The 14,828-nt window shown below is 52.9% G+C and overlaps 1 protein-coding gene across 1 annotated transcript; it reads right to left on the reverse strand.

Moving 5' to 3' along the window:
• Positions 1-286: 286 nt before the first annotated feature.
• Positions 287-14,282, reverse strand: SOAT2 (sterol O-acyltransferase 2). Its single transcript, XM_084749631.1, has 15 exons — positions 13,942-14,282; positions 12,968-13,023; positions 10,559-10,695; positions 10,278-10,337; positions 9,958-10,065; positions 6,714-6,990; positions 6,078-6,144; positions 5,581-5,665; positions 4,903-4,948; positions 4,516-4,645; positions 2,834-2,931; positions 2,242-2,340; positions 1,327-1,462; positions 860-1,005; positions 287-681 (listed from the first exon to the last, which is right to left on the reverse strand). The coding sequence occupies exons 1-15, from the start codon at positions 14,015-14,017 to the stop codon at positions 631-633; spliced, it is 1,572 nt and encodes a 523-aa protein (XP_084605757.1). The 5' UTR covers positions 14,018-14,282; the 3' UTR covers positions 287-630.
• Positions 14,283-14,828: the final 546 nt, after the last annotated feature.

The raw sequence follows: 14,828 nt of genomic DNA on the forward strand, positions 1-14,828 counted from the left end.
AATTGTTTGTAAGGTCATGTGTTCACAAAGTGCATTTTCCCCAGGTGTAATGTGCTTATACCTTGATTCTCAGCACTTGAAAGGCAGAGGCAGGGGGATCTCTGTGAATTTTCAGCCAACCTTGTTTATATATCAGGTTTGAGTCCAGTCCTTGAGCTAAAGAGTAAGATCCTGCCTAGAAACAAAGTGAAATAAAACAAAAAGCCCACAAAAACAAAAGTCAAACTAACAAAAAAAAAAAAAAATCAAAACAATAATAAAAGCAGGTTTTCCACCAAATCATGAATGAGTGAAAAGGGAGACAAAGGTTTTATTGTTGCGTTGTGAGGGGTGGAAGGAACCAAATGCGCGTCACACTTGGGTGGCCCTTGTTCCTCTGAGTCTCCTCACACCTGGAGAGCCATGGGCAAGATGACAAGCTGTGCCCAGCCCACAGAGAGCGGTGCTCCAGTTGCTGTCCACCGACGCATGTGCCTGAGCCCCTGTGGCCCCTGGCAGGTCCTGAGTGCAAGTCCTGACCCCGGGTGGGGTAGGCGGAGTCCTGAGCCCGGGTGGGGTAGGCGGAGCCCTGACCCCGGGCTTTGCAGGTAGAGAAGAGCTTGGTGCTCTGACAGCATGGAGCCTTGACCTCTACGGGTGGCAGGACCAAGATCGAGGTGTCACCAGCCCCCAGAATGTTGTCTGTGCCACGAAAGGGTAGATCGTGAGTGAGGTTGCTTTTGGTGACGCATCTGAAACATGAGTCCCCCTTCCCCAGCCTTGCCCTGTCCCTGAACATAGCGACTGAACCGGAGCACAAAGGGGCTGGCTACCGGATGTTCTATCTTGGATGGGGACCTGGGAACGGCCACTGTCTTACCTGGGACAAGGGACAGTGTCGCCGAGCATACCACTCCTGGCAGTACAGGCTGACCTGGATGCCCTGGCCCAGGAAGAGCAGGGTCCACATCAGGACGTTCCAGGATGGACCCGTGTGACGGTCGTTCATGGTGAAGTTCAGCAGTCCTAAGGCAGGAGGCAGGCTGTCACGCTGGTTCCGGTCCCTGAGCCCGGTCTCCTTCCCGCCCCGCCCCAGAGGAGATCTTCACAAACTCCTGAAGGTCTCCAGGGACTGGGAGTAAACTGCATTGCTCAGTGACCTCTGACCTCCTGAACCGCAGGCTGTATTTCCCAGCCACACCTCCGCATGCAGAGCGGCTCCCTGGGGCCCTCAGGCAGGCCTATCGCCTTCCAGGGTCATCCAGACCCAGCTACTGCAGAACAGCGAGCAGCCGGGCCTCCTCCCGCCAGCTGCCTCCCCTCTAGGGCCACAAAGGCTGAACTCACCCCCGACCACGAGGAAGAGCATGAGCATGACGGGGTAGAAGAAGCCCAGGACAAAGCAGAAGATGTATTCATGCACCACCGCGGACACCAGGAACACTCCCAGCATGGCCGCCCCGCGGGCCCTCCTGCCCAAGAGCTGGTGGGCAGGAAAGAGAAGCAGCAGGTCTCCCACAGCACCCTCGGAGAGACCCTCCCTCCCCAAGAAGCCAGAAAGGATGCGGGGTTTGGGGTCAGAGGGTCCATACTCATCGTCTTAAGAACATTGTTCTAGCCAGGCGGTGGTGGCGCACGCCTTTAATCCCAGCACTTGGGAGGCAGGGGCAGGCGGATCTCTGTGAGTTCAAGGCCAGCCTGGTCTACAAAGTGAGTCCAGGACAGCCAAGGCTACACAGAGAAACCCTGTCTCAAAAAACCAAAAATAAATAAATAAATAAATGAAATGTTCTAACCTATTGGGCCTTATGCTAGTGCTCTACTACTAAGATATGTCCCTATTATTATTTTTTAATTATTTTTATTATTATTTTTCTGGGACAGTCTCTCTGTGTAGCCTTGGCTGTTCTGGCGCTCCATACATAGACCAGGCTGGCCTCGAACTCACAGAGATCCTCCTGCCGCTGCCTCTCTGAGCACTGAGATTAACTGCACGCGCCACCACATCTGGCCCCTTAGCCTTCTTCTATTTTGTGTGTGCACGTTTATGTTTTGCGTGCAGGGAGAAGACAAACCTCCTCATGTTACTTAGGTGCTTTCTGTTGTTGTTATCCCTGGCCCCCAGCCTCCCCGCCCCACCCTCTCCACTGCCCCCCCCCCCCCCCGCGCCCGCGAGGGTCTCCAGAGTCTGGAACTAAGGTACCCAAGACAGCCCCCTTGCTGGGTACTGTGAGAAGTGAGGCGTGTGTGCGCAGCCCGTACCCACAGCCCGTCTTGATACACGTAGCTGTACAGCCAGTCGTGGACCACCACGTTCCAGGTCCGGTAGTAGTTGGAGAAAGAGGTGGAGTTCCACCAGTCCTGGGGAGAGAGCGGTTGAGGTGAGTGAGACCTCAGAACCCGAGCTACTGCTGTTCCCCTCTCCTCCCGGTACCTGTATGCTCTGGGCGCTCCGCCACACCGCCACACCGAGACAGCAACACTCTCTCAGCCCCATCTTCCAGCCTGGGCCCTCCCCGCCCTCCGCACCACTCCCCCGCCCACGCCTGGGTCTGTCCACTCAAGAGGAAAGGATCTTATCACCATCCGCACAAAGGCCCTCAGCCCCGGGTGCTTCGAGGTGCAGGCTGGCTTCATCCTCAATGCCCCCACCCCATCCCCTGTCTCCCACCCCAAGCTTTGCTTTCATCGCCAGAGACGCCCACCCACCCGCCGCCCGCGCCCGGGTTCGCTTTCATCGGCAGAGACCAACAGCACAGGCAAGTGACACCCACCACACCCACGCTCTTCCCTTGGGACCCTTGGTCAACCTCCCCAGCTACGGCGCTCAGCTGGACCCCGGTCCAGGCCGCACCCGGTAGAACATCCTGTCTCCGAATCGCAGCATCTCGGCGAAGGCGTTGAGCCAGCAGTGCAGGAAGGCGAAGAAGATGAGGAGCAGCATGAAGATGCCTAGCGGGCAGGACCAGAGGTGCAGCCGCAGCCAATAGCCGTGCAGCCCCGCAGCCCCGCTGCACCGCTGCACCGCTGCCCCGCAGCCACACTGCCCCAACTGGGCCCTCTAGAGCCTTTGCCCAGCCACGGGCCCAACATTTAGCGAGCACTCACTCACTCACTCATCCTTCGTGCATTCCTTTGCCTTTGTTTGTTTGTTTGTGATTAAAGGCATGCGCCAACACCGCCTGGCCCTTTTGTGGGTTCCTTAATGGACACGTTTGCCTTTCGAAATCTACAATACCGAGACAGACACACAGAGGCTGAAAACGCATACAGCAATCGATCGAGGTCAGGTGTAATGGGAATTAGTGATGGGGCCAACCAGCGGTGTCACGGGCATGTGATGGGGCCAACCAACCAGCGGTGTCACAGAGCAAGGACTGAGTGGATCACTGTAACCAAAGGCTGAAAAAGGCTGAGGCAGCACCCATGTAGTCCCGGCCACTAGGGGCTGAGACAGGAGGAGCATGTGAACCAAGGAGGCTGAGCATAGCCTGAGCAGCAATATGAAGGCGTGTTACCTCGAAGAAGTAAATAAGTATATGCAATAAAATAAAAATTAGGGGCTGGAGAGGTGGCTCAGCAGTTAAAAGCATTGACTGTTCTTCCGAAGGACCTGGGTTCAATTCCTAGCACCCACATGGCAGCTCACAACTGTCTGTAACTCAAGATCTGACACCCTCACGCAGACATACATGCAGGCAAAACACCAATGCACATAAAATAAAAACAAATAATTTTTTTAAAAACTTCGAAGAGGAGAGGAGGGGGCAGAAAAGCTTTTCAGAGAGGAGCATCTTAGCCAGGGGCCTCCAATTCTGTAGCTGGAAAGTGGAGAAAGGGCATTCCCAGCCCGGAAGCCCAGCTACTTGGGATAATGAGGCAGGAGAATTGAGTTTAAGGCCTAGGCAGAAGCTGTCCCGGAACCAAGCAAACATAGTCTGGAGGTGGTAGGGCACGCCTTTAATCCTAGCACCCTGGAGGCAGAGGCAGGTGGGTCTCTGTGAGTTTGAGGTCAGCCTGGTCTACAAAGCGAGTCCAGGACAGCCAAGGCTACACAGAGAAATCCTGTCTTGGAAAACGGAAAAAAACAAAACAACAACATCAAAAATTGAGAGTTCAAGTCCCACCTGAGGAACTTAGTGAGACCTGTCTCAAGGTAGGATTGGGAGGAGGTTCAGGGACATAGCTCAGGCGTAAAGCATTTGTCTACCTTGTATGACACTCCCCAGTGCACTCACTTCCCCAGTGCAGCAGGCAGGCGGCAGGCGGCAGGCAGCAGGCAGGGCTTTGGAAGCAGGGTCGTTGATGACTAACTAGTAAGAGTGACTTCATCTGGGCGGCACAGCCAGGCCCAAGCCAGACAGAAACTATGAGTGCTGATGGGGGGCTGTGTTAGCGGGCTACGAGATGGTGGCAGTGTGAGCACGGACAGGAGTGGGCGCGTGTGGAAGGGACTCAGGGACAGAGCAGAGCTTTCCCAAGCAAGCCTTCCCCAGGGCAGGCCACAGCCTTTCCCCACCATGTTGATGTCCTTACCTGGCCCTGTGGCATGCAGGATGGAGAGCAGCAAGGCACGGGTGCTAAAGGGTTCCCGGCTCATGTTGGCAAAGACCGGGACACAGAGGCGGCCCAGGATGAAGCAGGCATAGAGCACACAGCCCAGGGCCTGCAGACAGACAAGAGCGCATGCGCTGGGCCGCCGCCGCCTCCCCCTCCTCCCCAACTGTTTTGTTCTTCCCAAGGCAGGGTTTCTCTGTGTAACCTTGGCTGTCCTGGACTTGCTCTGTAGACCAGGCTGGCCTCGAACTCACAGCAATCCACCTGCCTCTGCCTCTGCCTCCCGAGTGCTGGGATTACAGGCGTGCACCTCCCCCGCCTCTAAGCCACCATGAGTCACAGCCATCTACTGCCCCATCTTCTGACCTGGGCGAAGTTCTTGGCCACATAGTTCCACCTGATGCTGGGTGTCCTGCAGCAGTGATAGGACACAAAAATTTCATCCTTTTGTTTGGTTTTTGGTTTTTGGAGACAGGGTTCCTCTATGTTATCTTGGCTGTCCTGGACTCACTTTGTAGACCAGGCTGGCCTTGAACTCACAGCGATCCACCTGTCTCTGCCTCCCAAGTGCTGGGATTAAAGGCGTGCGCCACCACGCCCAGCTTGTGTTGTTTGTATGTGTGTGTGTGTGTGTGTGTGTGTGTGTGTGTGGGTGAGAGAGAGAGAGAGAGAGAGAGAGAGAGAGAGAGAGAGAGATTGAGATTCTCAGCTCAGGCCTTCAGCCCTTTTTCCGATGTTCCCTCCGTTGCACAGGCCTGAGTGGAGTCCCTGGGGTGATTGTAGGTGTGTGTGTGGGTGTCTAGAACACTTTGGATTTCCCAGAGCAAACACACTAAGTGTATGTTTACTTTGAGTGTCACAGAAGTGTGCCAGCCATACAGTTCCAGGGCTGTGGAAGACAGACCTCAGTGGATCTTTCGGTAGAGTGGATCACAGGGATGTGCAGGACGGAGGAAGAGACAGCCTGTACCTTTTAGTGCCCGTGGGAGAAGGGCACCGCCCTTCCTAGGCCTGGGCATTTGAGGAGGGGCAGGCGGGTCTTACCTGGGGTACGTCTCTCTGTAGATGAGTGTAGGGCAGAAGAGAAAGTAGAGGTAGCTGGAGAAACTGGGGGCGCAGATACCTTTTCCTGGGCAGGATTGAAGGTGGGTTAAGGTAGGGAGGGCAGACAGGGTTTTTGTAGTGACCATGGGAATTGGACTAAGGAGGGATCCAGGGTGTGCACTCAGTGGGGCTGAACCAGCTCCCTGCAGACCTGTGGCAGCCACGGTCCCCTTAGGGGTCCACAGCCCGTTCTCCTTCCCCTCTGCCCTGGTTCCCTCCAGTCCCTGCCTTTCCAGATTGGGCCTGGGAGCTGGAAGGCACCAGAAGGTCTGGGTGACAGTGGTTCTCTCAGAAGCGGGCCTCGGAGTGCACATGACTAAGGCCTCGCAGCGCAGCTGAAGGACAGCCAGCTTGGGAATGGCAGACAGCTTGGTGTCCTCCAGCTTAATGCAAGCAGCCAAGAGCGTCCAGTTCACAGGGGTCAGCAGACAGCTCACCTCTGACACAGAAGACTCCAGGCACGGTCTCTCTCAGGAAGGAGTAGCTTTTCATCAGAAATCTGACCTGAGGTGGGAGAGAGACCAAGCTGCTGTGTGGCTCTGAGAAATCACTTCAACCTCTCCGTACTCACTCAGGCAAGCCAATTCAAGACCTGCCTGGCGGAAGCCCACGTTTTCTTTCTTTCTTTTTATTTTATTGTTTATTTTTATTTTTTGGTTTTTCGAGACAGGGTTTCTCTGTGTAGCCTTGGCTGTCCTGGACTCGATTTGTAGACCAGGCTGGCTCGAACTCACAGCGATCCACCTGCCTCTGCCTCCCGAGTGCTGGGGTTACAGGTGTGCGCCACCACAGCCCGGCTGTTTTTTGTTTTTTGTTTGTTTTTGTCATGACTTTGTAGCTTAACCCAGATAGTGTTGGGACCAAGAGTAAATGGGGACAGGGCAGTCTGCATCCCGCCAACCCTCAGACTCACAGTGCTACCCAGCGACTGCTCTCTTGTGCTTTTCTCTGAACCAGCCTGCAGGTCCCCAAACCGGGCTAGCTCCTCCCCTGCCAATGCAGTGCGGGTGCCTATTCTCCGTGGACCCGGTCCCGGAGACCTCCCCCACCCCAACCCATCCCCGGCTCCTCACCTGCTCAAAGACCAGCACGCAGCGCGAGGCGGGCGGGAGCTCGCGCTTCACCGCCACGTGGACCGGGAGGATGCAGAGCACAGCGGCGTGGGCTGCCAGCAGCACGCAGCCCAGGCCGGCCCCCAGCATCCATGCGCCCCCGGCGCGCGGCCTGGCCCACAGCCGCAGGGTCTGGTAGGGCACTAGCAGCGTGGACAGGAACATAGGAACCCACGTCATCAGCGCCAAGGGCAGCTGTCCAAAGCTGAAGATGAGGAGGTCAAACTCCAGCATCAGCCTGTGAGGGTGGAAAGGAGCAAACTGAGGGCTTTTATTTACGCTTTGTTTCCAGACAGACAACTCTCATGTGCTCCTGTATCCCAATGTGGCCGTGAGCTCACTTGATGTAGCCGAGGATGACCCTGAGTTTCTGTTCTTGCCTCCACCTCCTTGGCCCCAGGATTACAGGCATAGGTCACCTTGTCCGGTTCATGAAGTGCTGGGGTCAGACCCAGGCTTCCGTGAATGCTAAGCAAGCCCTCCTCCCCGCTCAGCTAGATCCCAAGCTAAGTTCTCTGTGTAGCCTTGGCTGTCCTGGACTCGCTTTGTAGACCAGGCTGGCCTCGAACTCACAGGGATCCACCTGCCTCTGCCTTCCAGGTGCTGGGATTTAAAGGCGTGTGCCACAACTGCCTGGCAAGCACAGCCTTTCAAGAACCCTCAATTGGCCGGGCATTGGTGGCGCCCACCTTTAACCCAGCACTCGGGAGGCAGAGGCAGGTGGATTGCTGTGAGTTCGAGGCCAGCCTGGTCTACAAAGTGAGTCCAGGACAGCCAAGGCTACACAGAGAAACCCTGTCTCAAAAAAAAAAACAAAAAATAAATGAACAAATAAAAACAACCAACCCTCCCCCCAAAAACAGACCTCCCCCTAAAAAAAGAAAGGCTGTGCTTTTAGAGTGTTCAAGTGGGTCCCGGGGTTCTGCCCAACTCTGGCAAAGCAGACCCCCCCTTGTCTCAGAGACACAGCCCTGGAACAGGTTTGCTTTAAGTGACCTTTGGAGCCATATGTCACTGTCAGTGCTGTAGAAGCCCTCAGGCCGGTTAGTGTGTGAGGAGCTCAGGTGAGCTTTGGTTTTATTTTTTGTTACTATTAATCTGGTCCTTCCAGGGTGTCTATAATTGCAGGCCTAGGCTAGTAAAGTGCTCTGTGCTCCTTGCTTGCCTGGGTGGACTGGCACTTGCTTGCCTGGGTGGACTGGCACTTGCTTGCCTGGGTGGACTTACTGGTGCTTGAACTCTCAGCTACCTCAGAAGCTGAAGCAAGAGGCCGGAAAGCCACCAAAATTTTTTTAATTTTTTAAATTTTTATAAAAAAGCCAGGTATGGTGGAGCGTGTGGGGCCAGCCTGGTCTACAAGCGAATCCAGTACAGCCAAGGCTACACAGAGAAACCCTGTTTCAAAAAGCCTAAATAAATAAGTAAATAAATAAATAAAGGGTGGAAAGTCCTAGACTAGCTAGGACATAGAAAGACCTTGTCTCAGGGCTAGAGAGATGGCTCAGTAGTTAAGAGCACTGACTACACTTCCAGAGGACCCGGGTTCAATTCCCAGCAACCACATGGCAGCACACAACTGTGTGTAACTCCAGTTCCAGGGGATCCGACACCCTCACACAGTCATACACTCAGGCAAAACACCAACCAATGCACATAAAATAAAATTTAAAAAGAAAGAAAGGCCTTGCCCGAAGAAGAAAGAAGAAGCAACAGCAGCAGCAGCAGTAGAAGCAGCAGCAGCAGCAGCAGCAGCAGTAGAAGCAGCAGCAGCAGCAGCAGCAGCAGTAGAAGCAGCAGCAGCTTATTGCTAAGGAATAGCAAGAGATGGGTCAGTGGCTAAGAGCTCTTCCTGGTTCAGTTCCGAGCACTGGGCCCTCATGCTGGTTCACAGTCATCTGCAACTCCAGTTGCAGGGGATACAGTCAGTGCCCCCCCCTCTGGCCTCTTTGGGCACATATGATGCACAGACGTGCAGGCAAAACATCCATACACATAAAATTAAATTTAAAAATTAAAATAAGCAGCCGGGCGTGGTGGCTCACGCCTTTAATCCCAGCACTCGGGAGGCAGAGGCAGGTGGATCGCTGTGAGTTCGAGGCCAGCCTGGTCTACAAAGTGGGTCCAGGACAGCCAAGGCTACACAGAGAAACCCGTCTCGAAAAACCAAAACCAAAACCAAAACCAAACAAATAAATAAAATTAAAATTAAAATGTATGACTTATGAAAGTGAAACACGGGAGTGGGGCTGAGGGTGTATGCATTATCAGTTGGTAGAGAGCCTGCCTAGGATGTGTGTAGCTCCTGTTTCAATCCCCAGCGTGGCGCAAACCAGGCGCTGTACACCTGGAATCCCAGCACTCAAGAGGTGAGAAATTTAAAGTCATAGCTGCCTATCAACTTCAAGTCCAGCCTGGGCTGTGAGATTACATCTCAAACAAAAAGACAAACACTGGGAGCCACTTTAACAGCTGCTGGTAAAGAACCTGCATGAACAAAACCTGGTACTTTTTTTTTTTTTTTTGTCACTGAAACCAATAGGTTGACACAGAAAGTTGACAAAAATTGCTTGTAAAATCAGACACAGTGTCTCACTTATAAACACCTCCACGGCATGGATCTTGTGGGTTCTTACAGACATATGAATATGAGTGCCCAGGAAACATTCTACAGCAAACTCAAACTTTTAAACAAACAAACAAAACCCCACCAGGCCTGCTGGGCAGTGGTGGCACGCGTCTTTAATCCCAGCACTCAGGAGGCAGAGGTGGGTGGATCTCCGAGTTTGAGGTCAGCCTCAGAGTGAGTTCCAGGACAGCCAGGGCTACACAGAGAAACCCCGTCTCAAAACAAACAAACAGGGCTGGAGAGATGGCTCAGCGGTTAAGAGCACCACCTGCTCTTCCAGAGGTCCTGAGTTCAATTCCCACATGGTGGCTCACAACCATCTAATGTAATTTGATACCCTCTTCTGCAGATAAAGCACTCATATGCAATAAATAAAGTAAATAAATCTTAAAAAACAAACAAACAAACAAAAACCAACAACAATGAATGAAACAGCCAGGCCTGGTGGCTCACCATAATCTTAGTTACTTGCGAAGGAGGCATGGACAGAAGGCTCAGCTGTTAAGAGACAGCCCAAGACAAGTGTGGGGCGGGGCAGGTCAGGCATCTGATAAGGCCGCAGTGTCAGGAGGGACCTACCTGCCCTCGTCAATGAGGTCAATGGCCAGGGTACTGATGATCAAGACGCAGAGGCCTGCGATGAACATGTGGTAGATGGTTCGGAAGTGTTGCACCTCCATCAGCTCACTGGAAGGGGCGGGAGGGGAAGAGTCTGCAGCAGCCTGCACAGAGGCTCGGGCACTGTGAGCTCCTCTGGGAGGGATGTGGGACCCAGGGAGAGGGTGGGCCTGTGGCTGGGCCTCTCCTCCTCCTCCTCCTCCTGACCTGTCTCTCTCTCAACACAACCAAGGCGGAACCCTCTCCAGACCCTCCCAGCCGACCACCAAAGCCCAACTCACTCGAGCAGCGACTTGCGGGTGATGAAAACTTTGCGTTTCCCAGGGGGCAACTCCCGGGTCCTAGATGGAGACGGTTTTCAGAACCGGGTCCAAAAGGAAGAAGAGACGCTGGAGGGCAGTGCCACGTGGAAGGTAAGAAGGAGGAGTAAAGGTAGGAGGGGAAGGTTAGGGTTGGGGGCAGGGGGGGACGATCAGGAGAAAAGAAGGGAGGCTGAAGTCAGGGTCAGGACGGAGCGGCAGGCATGCCGGGGAGGAACACCTGTCTTGGGGGCCCGACTCACTTGCTCCTGGAATCTGGGGTGGTGGAGAGAGGAGGGCTGTCTTGTTGGGGCTTAGCTTGCACAGCCTCCCACATGGCCCGGTCCAACAGCTCTGCCAACTGCCTCTGTGCTTGTTCCAGAAACTGGGTCTTCACAGCCTAGGGGGCAAAGCCAGGCTACAGCCTGCTGACCCTCCCGACACCCCATCTCTTTCCTTCACCGCCATTTACTGAGTTTCTCTCTGAGCCATGCAAGTTGACTGCTGGGAACAGGATGCGGCAAGCATGGCCCCAATCCCAGCACTCAGGAGGCAGAGGCAGGTGGGTCGCTGTGAGTTCAAGGCCAGCCTGGTCTACAAAGGGAGTCAAGGCCAGCCTGGTCTACACAGAGAGACCCTGTCTCAGAAAACAAAACAAAAGAAAAGAAAAGAGCCGCATCAGAAGCTGCTGTGGCAGCACGCCTGTGACCCCAGCTGTCGAGAGGCAAATGCAGGAGCCCAGTGAGTTTGAAGCCATCTTGAGTGAGGAGGAAGAGTGACAGCGGGAACACAGGGGTGAGGGGAGGGCTGTCACTCCCTCGGTCAGAAGTTGAGACAGGTCACCTCCAATCCTCAGTCGTGGGGAGAATTCACCAGCTGACTCTTGGTCTTTGCCCAAAGACCTATGTTCTGGTTTGGTTTTTGTTTTTCGAGACAGGGTTTCTCTGTGTAGCCCTGGCTGTCCTGGACTCACTTTTTAGACCAGGCTGGTCTCGAACTCACAGAGATCTGCCTGCTTCTGCCTCCTGAGTGCTGGGATTAAAGACGTGTGCCACCGCCGCCTTGTTAGCCTAATTATTTTTAATTCATAAGATGTAAACAAACCTAACATATTATTTTAAACTTGTGGGTGGGGAAAGAAATCTAGGTTGGCATTATCCAAACAATGTTACCAGACAATTTAAATGAATTTTTAAAATATTTATACAAAAATTGGGGCTGGTAAGATTGACCAAGTACGTAAAAGCTTTTACTGAACAAGCCTTGTGATTCGATTTTGATCCTGAACTCATAGTGGAAGGAGAGAACTGACTTCTGAAAGTCACACAGGCACATACATCACATGTGCACAAACACATATACACATCATACAGCCATGTGTGCACACACAAAGGCACACACACACACATACACAGAGACAAAATACAGATCCCCACACTCAGACCCATACACAAAATACACACTCATCACACAGACATGTGTGCACACATACAGACACACACACCCCTACTATACTATATTACTACTGATAATTTTATTTATTTATTTTTTAAAGATTTCTTTATTGTTTATACAATATTCTGCCTGCATGTGTGCCTGTACACCAGAAGAGGGCATCAAATCACATTGTAGATGGTTAGGAGCCACTATGTGGCTGCTGGGAATTGAACTCAGGACCTCTGGAAGAGCTGCCAGTGCTCTTAACCTCTGAGCCATCTCTCCAGCCCTGATAAAATTTTTAAAAGAAAGGTCTTATCTTTGGTCTTTACTATATTACTAGAGATTTAGGCTTCAGTACTACCCTCCATTAACCTTAATTCTAACTATGAACTTGGAAACTGTGTGTGTGTGTGTGTGTGTGTGTGTGAGAGAGAGAGAGAGAGAGAGAGAGAGAGGGGGGGGGGGGAGGCTGCTAGCCTGGAACTCTTGCTGTAGACCAGGCTGGCCTTAAACTCAGAGATTCTCCTGCCTCTGCCTATTGGGATTAAAGGTGTGCACTAACACACCTGGGCAAAAGGCAAATCTCTCTCTCTCTCTCTCTCTCTCTTTTTTTTTTTTTTTTTTTTTTTTTTTTTGAGACAGGGTCTCTCTGAGTATCCTTGGCTGTCCTGGACTTGCTTTGTAGACCTTGTAGGCCAGGCTGGCCTGGAACTCACAGCAATCCACCTGCCTCTGCCTCCTGAGTGCTGGCAAATCTTATTATTTAACCAGTCCTTTCTAGGACCTGCCTGTCCTTTTATGTCTTTTTACTTTCCCTTTCTCTCTCTCTCTCTCTCTCTCTCTCTCTCTCTCTCCCATTCCTTGCCCCACCCCACCCCACCCCAGACAGGGTTCCAGCTAGCCAGGCTGGACTTGAACTCTGAGATCTGCCTGCCTCTGCCTCCTTGAGTCCTGGGGTTGAGGTGTGCGCCACAACCGCCTGGCTTACTTTTTACTTCTTAGACAGGAACCTCTGTAGCCCAGGCTGGTTCAGAAGTTATTGTGTAGCCGAGGGTGACCTCGAACTTGTGACCCCCCTGTCTCTGCTTCCCAAGTGCTAGGATTATAGCTGTATGCCATCACACCAGGTTTATGTGCTGCTGGGGGTCAAGCCCAGTGTGATCAGCACTCCAGCCCCAGTCCAGGCCTAACCATTTTGACTTTTGTGACCGTTGACCTTTGTGACCCCTCACCTCCATATGTCGGGTCCATTGCACCAAGTCTGGGGCTCTGTGCGTCTTAGCGTTTCCTAGGAGGGAGAATCAAAAGAGACACCTGAGAGGGTGGAGTTAGGCTTTCTGTGTCCTCATCAACCTCTCTGCCCCCAGTCAGTATTTAGGATCCTGAGCAGAAGTGAAGGGGGCTGCAATCAGGATGTGAAGTGAATAAGTTAAAATTAAAAACAAAACAAAGTTAAAATTAAAAACAAACAAACAAACAAACAAACAAAAACAGGCCGGGCATGGTGGCGCACACCTGTCACTCCAGCACTCAGGAGGCAGAGGCAGGTGGATCGCTGTGAGTTCAAGGCCAGCCTGGTCTACAAAGTGAGTCCAGGACAGCCAAGGCTACACAGAGAGACTCTGTCTCAAAAACAAACAAACAAACAAATTAATAAATTAAAATTAAAATTAAAAAACAAGCTGGGCATGGTGGTGCACGCCTTTAATCCCAGCACTTGGGAGGCAGAGGCAGGTGGATTGCTGTGAGTTCAAGGCCAGCCTGGTCTACCAAGTGAGTCCAGAACAATCAAGGCTAACACAGAGGAAACCCTGTCTCGAAAAACAAAAACAAAAACAAACAAACAAACAAAAACCAAAACCAAAAACAAAAACAAAAAATGGGAGGTGATGTAGGTAATGAGTGTGACCATTGGCAAGAAAGAGCCTGAGGCCATTGCTGGAGACAGGAGACCCAGGAGACAGCACCCTTCACAAAGGCAAGGCCGCGCTCTGAACACCGCTTTCCTCCCTTGCTGGTCTGGATGGTGTGGAGAAGAGGGCAGAAACTGCCTGCCCTGGCTTCCCAGGACAGCAAGAAGAAAGAACGTTGCTGAGCTGCAAGCTCCTCTCAGCCACACACCCACCTCAGGCCGGCCTGAGTGTCTGCTGCGGGGGTGAGGGGTGGGGGATGGAGGGAAGGGGGTGGGCTGGGCGGGGCGGCTCACCTTCTCCACAGGCTCCTTTCTGCCTCTCCTCTCCCAGCCCTTCTCTCCTCCGAGGCTGGGGTGCCTTTGGCTCCATGGTGCCAGTCTGGATGGCAGCAGGCAAAGCCTTGTCTGGCTTCTTCCTTCCTTCCTTTCTCAACCTACCCAGGGAGCCCTAGTCCCACTCAGAGATCTGATAGCTCCGGAGACTAAAGTCCTTTCCCGGAGCGGGCAGGAGGTTAGATAGGTTATCTGAAGGCTGTGTTTCTCAGATTCTGGCTCGGCTCTGCCTGTTGCATGTCACATCCCCTCTGCCCCAGTCACTGCGCCCGGGTTCCGGTCTCATTTTCAGGAGTGAATCTGTGCGTGTGGTTGGGAGGGGGACTTTGCCTCCCTCAGTCTTATCACATAGTGTGGCTCCTCCTGGCTGTCTCTACAAAGACTGAAGGTCACGGGCGGGCAAGGGGGGTGAGGGGGGCTAGAAACATCCTCATGTACCTAGGATTCAGCCTTCTGAGGGCACGCGACGAGGCCCGTAGCTACATGTGTGCAACATTTGTGACGTGTGTAATGTTGAGGTCCCTCGAGGGATTCTGGGCAGCAGGGCCCCTGGATGTCAGCCCTCCCCCACACCCTGGGTTACCACACTTATTCAACACCAAGTACTGCCAGGGGCTGCCATGCCTGCCTTTGTCACCTATGTAAGTCCAGGGACGTGGCCCAAACCTTTTAAGTTCTTCTGAAAATATATGAGGCCAAAAGGCCCTAGCTCATCAGGTGACTGCCAGCACAAATAAGGTAGTCTAGGTGAGCCACTTATTAGAGCACAAATAAGGTAGTCTAGGTGAGCCACTTATTAGAGCACAAATAAGGTAGTCTAGGTGAGCCACTTAGAGCCTGTACGCGTT

This window comes from Acomys minous (genome assembly GCF_964271855.1).
Source record: "Acomys minous genome assembly, chromosome: 12".
NCBI lineage: Eukaryota > Metazoa > Chordata > Mammalia > Rodentia > Muridae > Acomys > Acomys minous.

Excerpts from the sequence above, each read along its gene's own strand:
- SOAT2 (XM_084749631.1), bottom strand. The coding sequence starts at position 14,017 with ATGGAGCCAAAGGCACCCCAGCCTCGGAGGAGAGAAGGGCTGGGAGAG. Across the intron at positions 10,696-12,967 it reads AATGGACCCGACATATGGAG|GCTGTGAAGACCCAGTTTCT; the intron begins GTGAGGGGTCAC and ends TTTGCCCCCTAG. Across the intron at positions 4,646-4,902 it reads TGGCCAAGAACTTCGCCCAG|GCCCTGGGCTGTGTGCTCTA; the intron begins GTCAGAAGATGG and ends GTCTGTCTGCAG.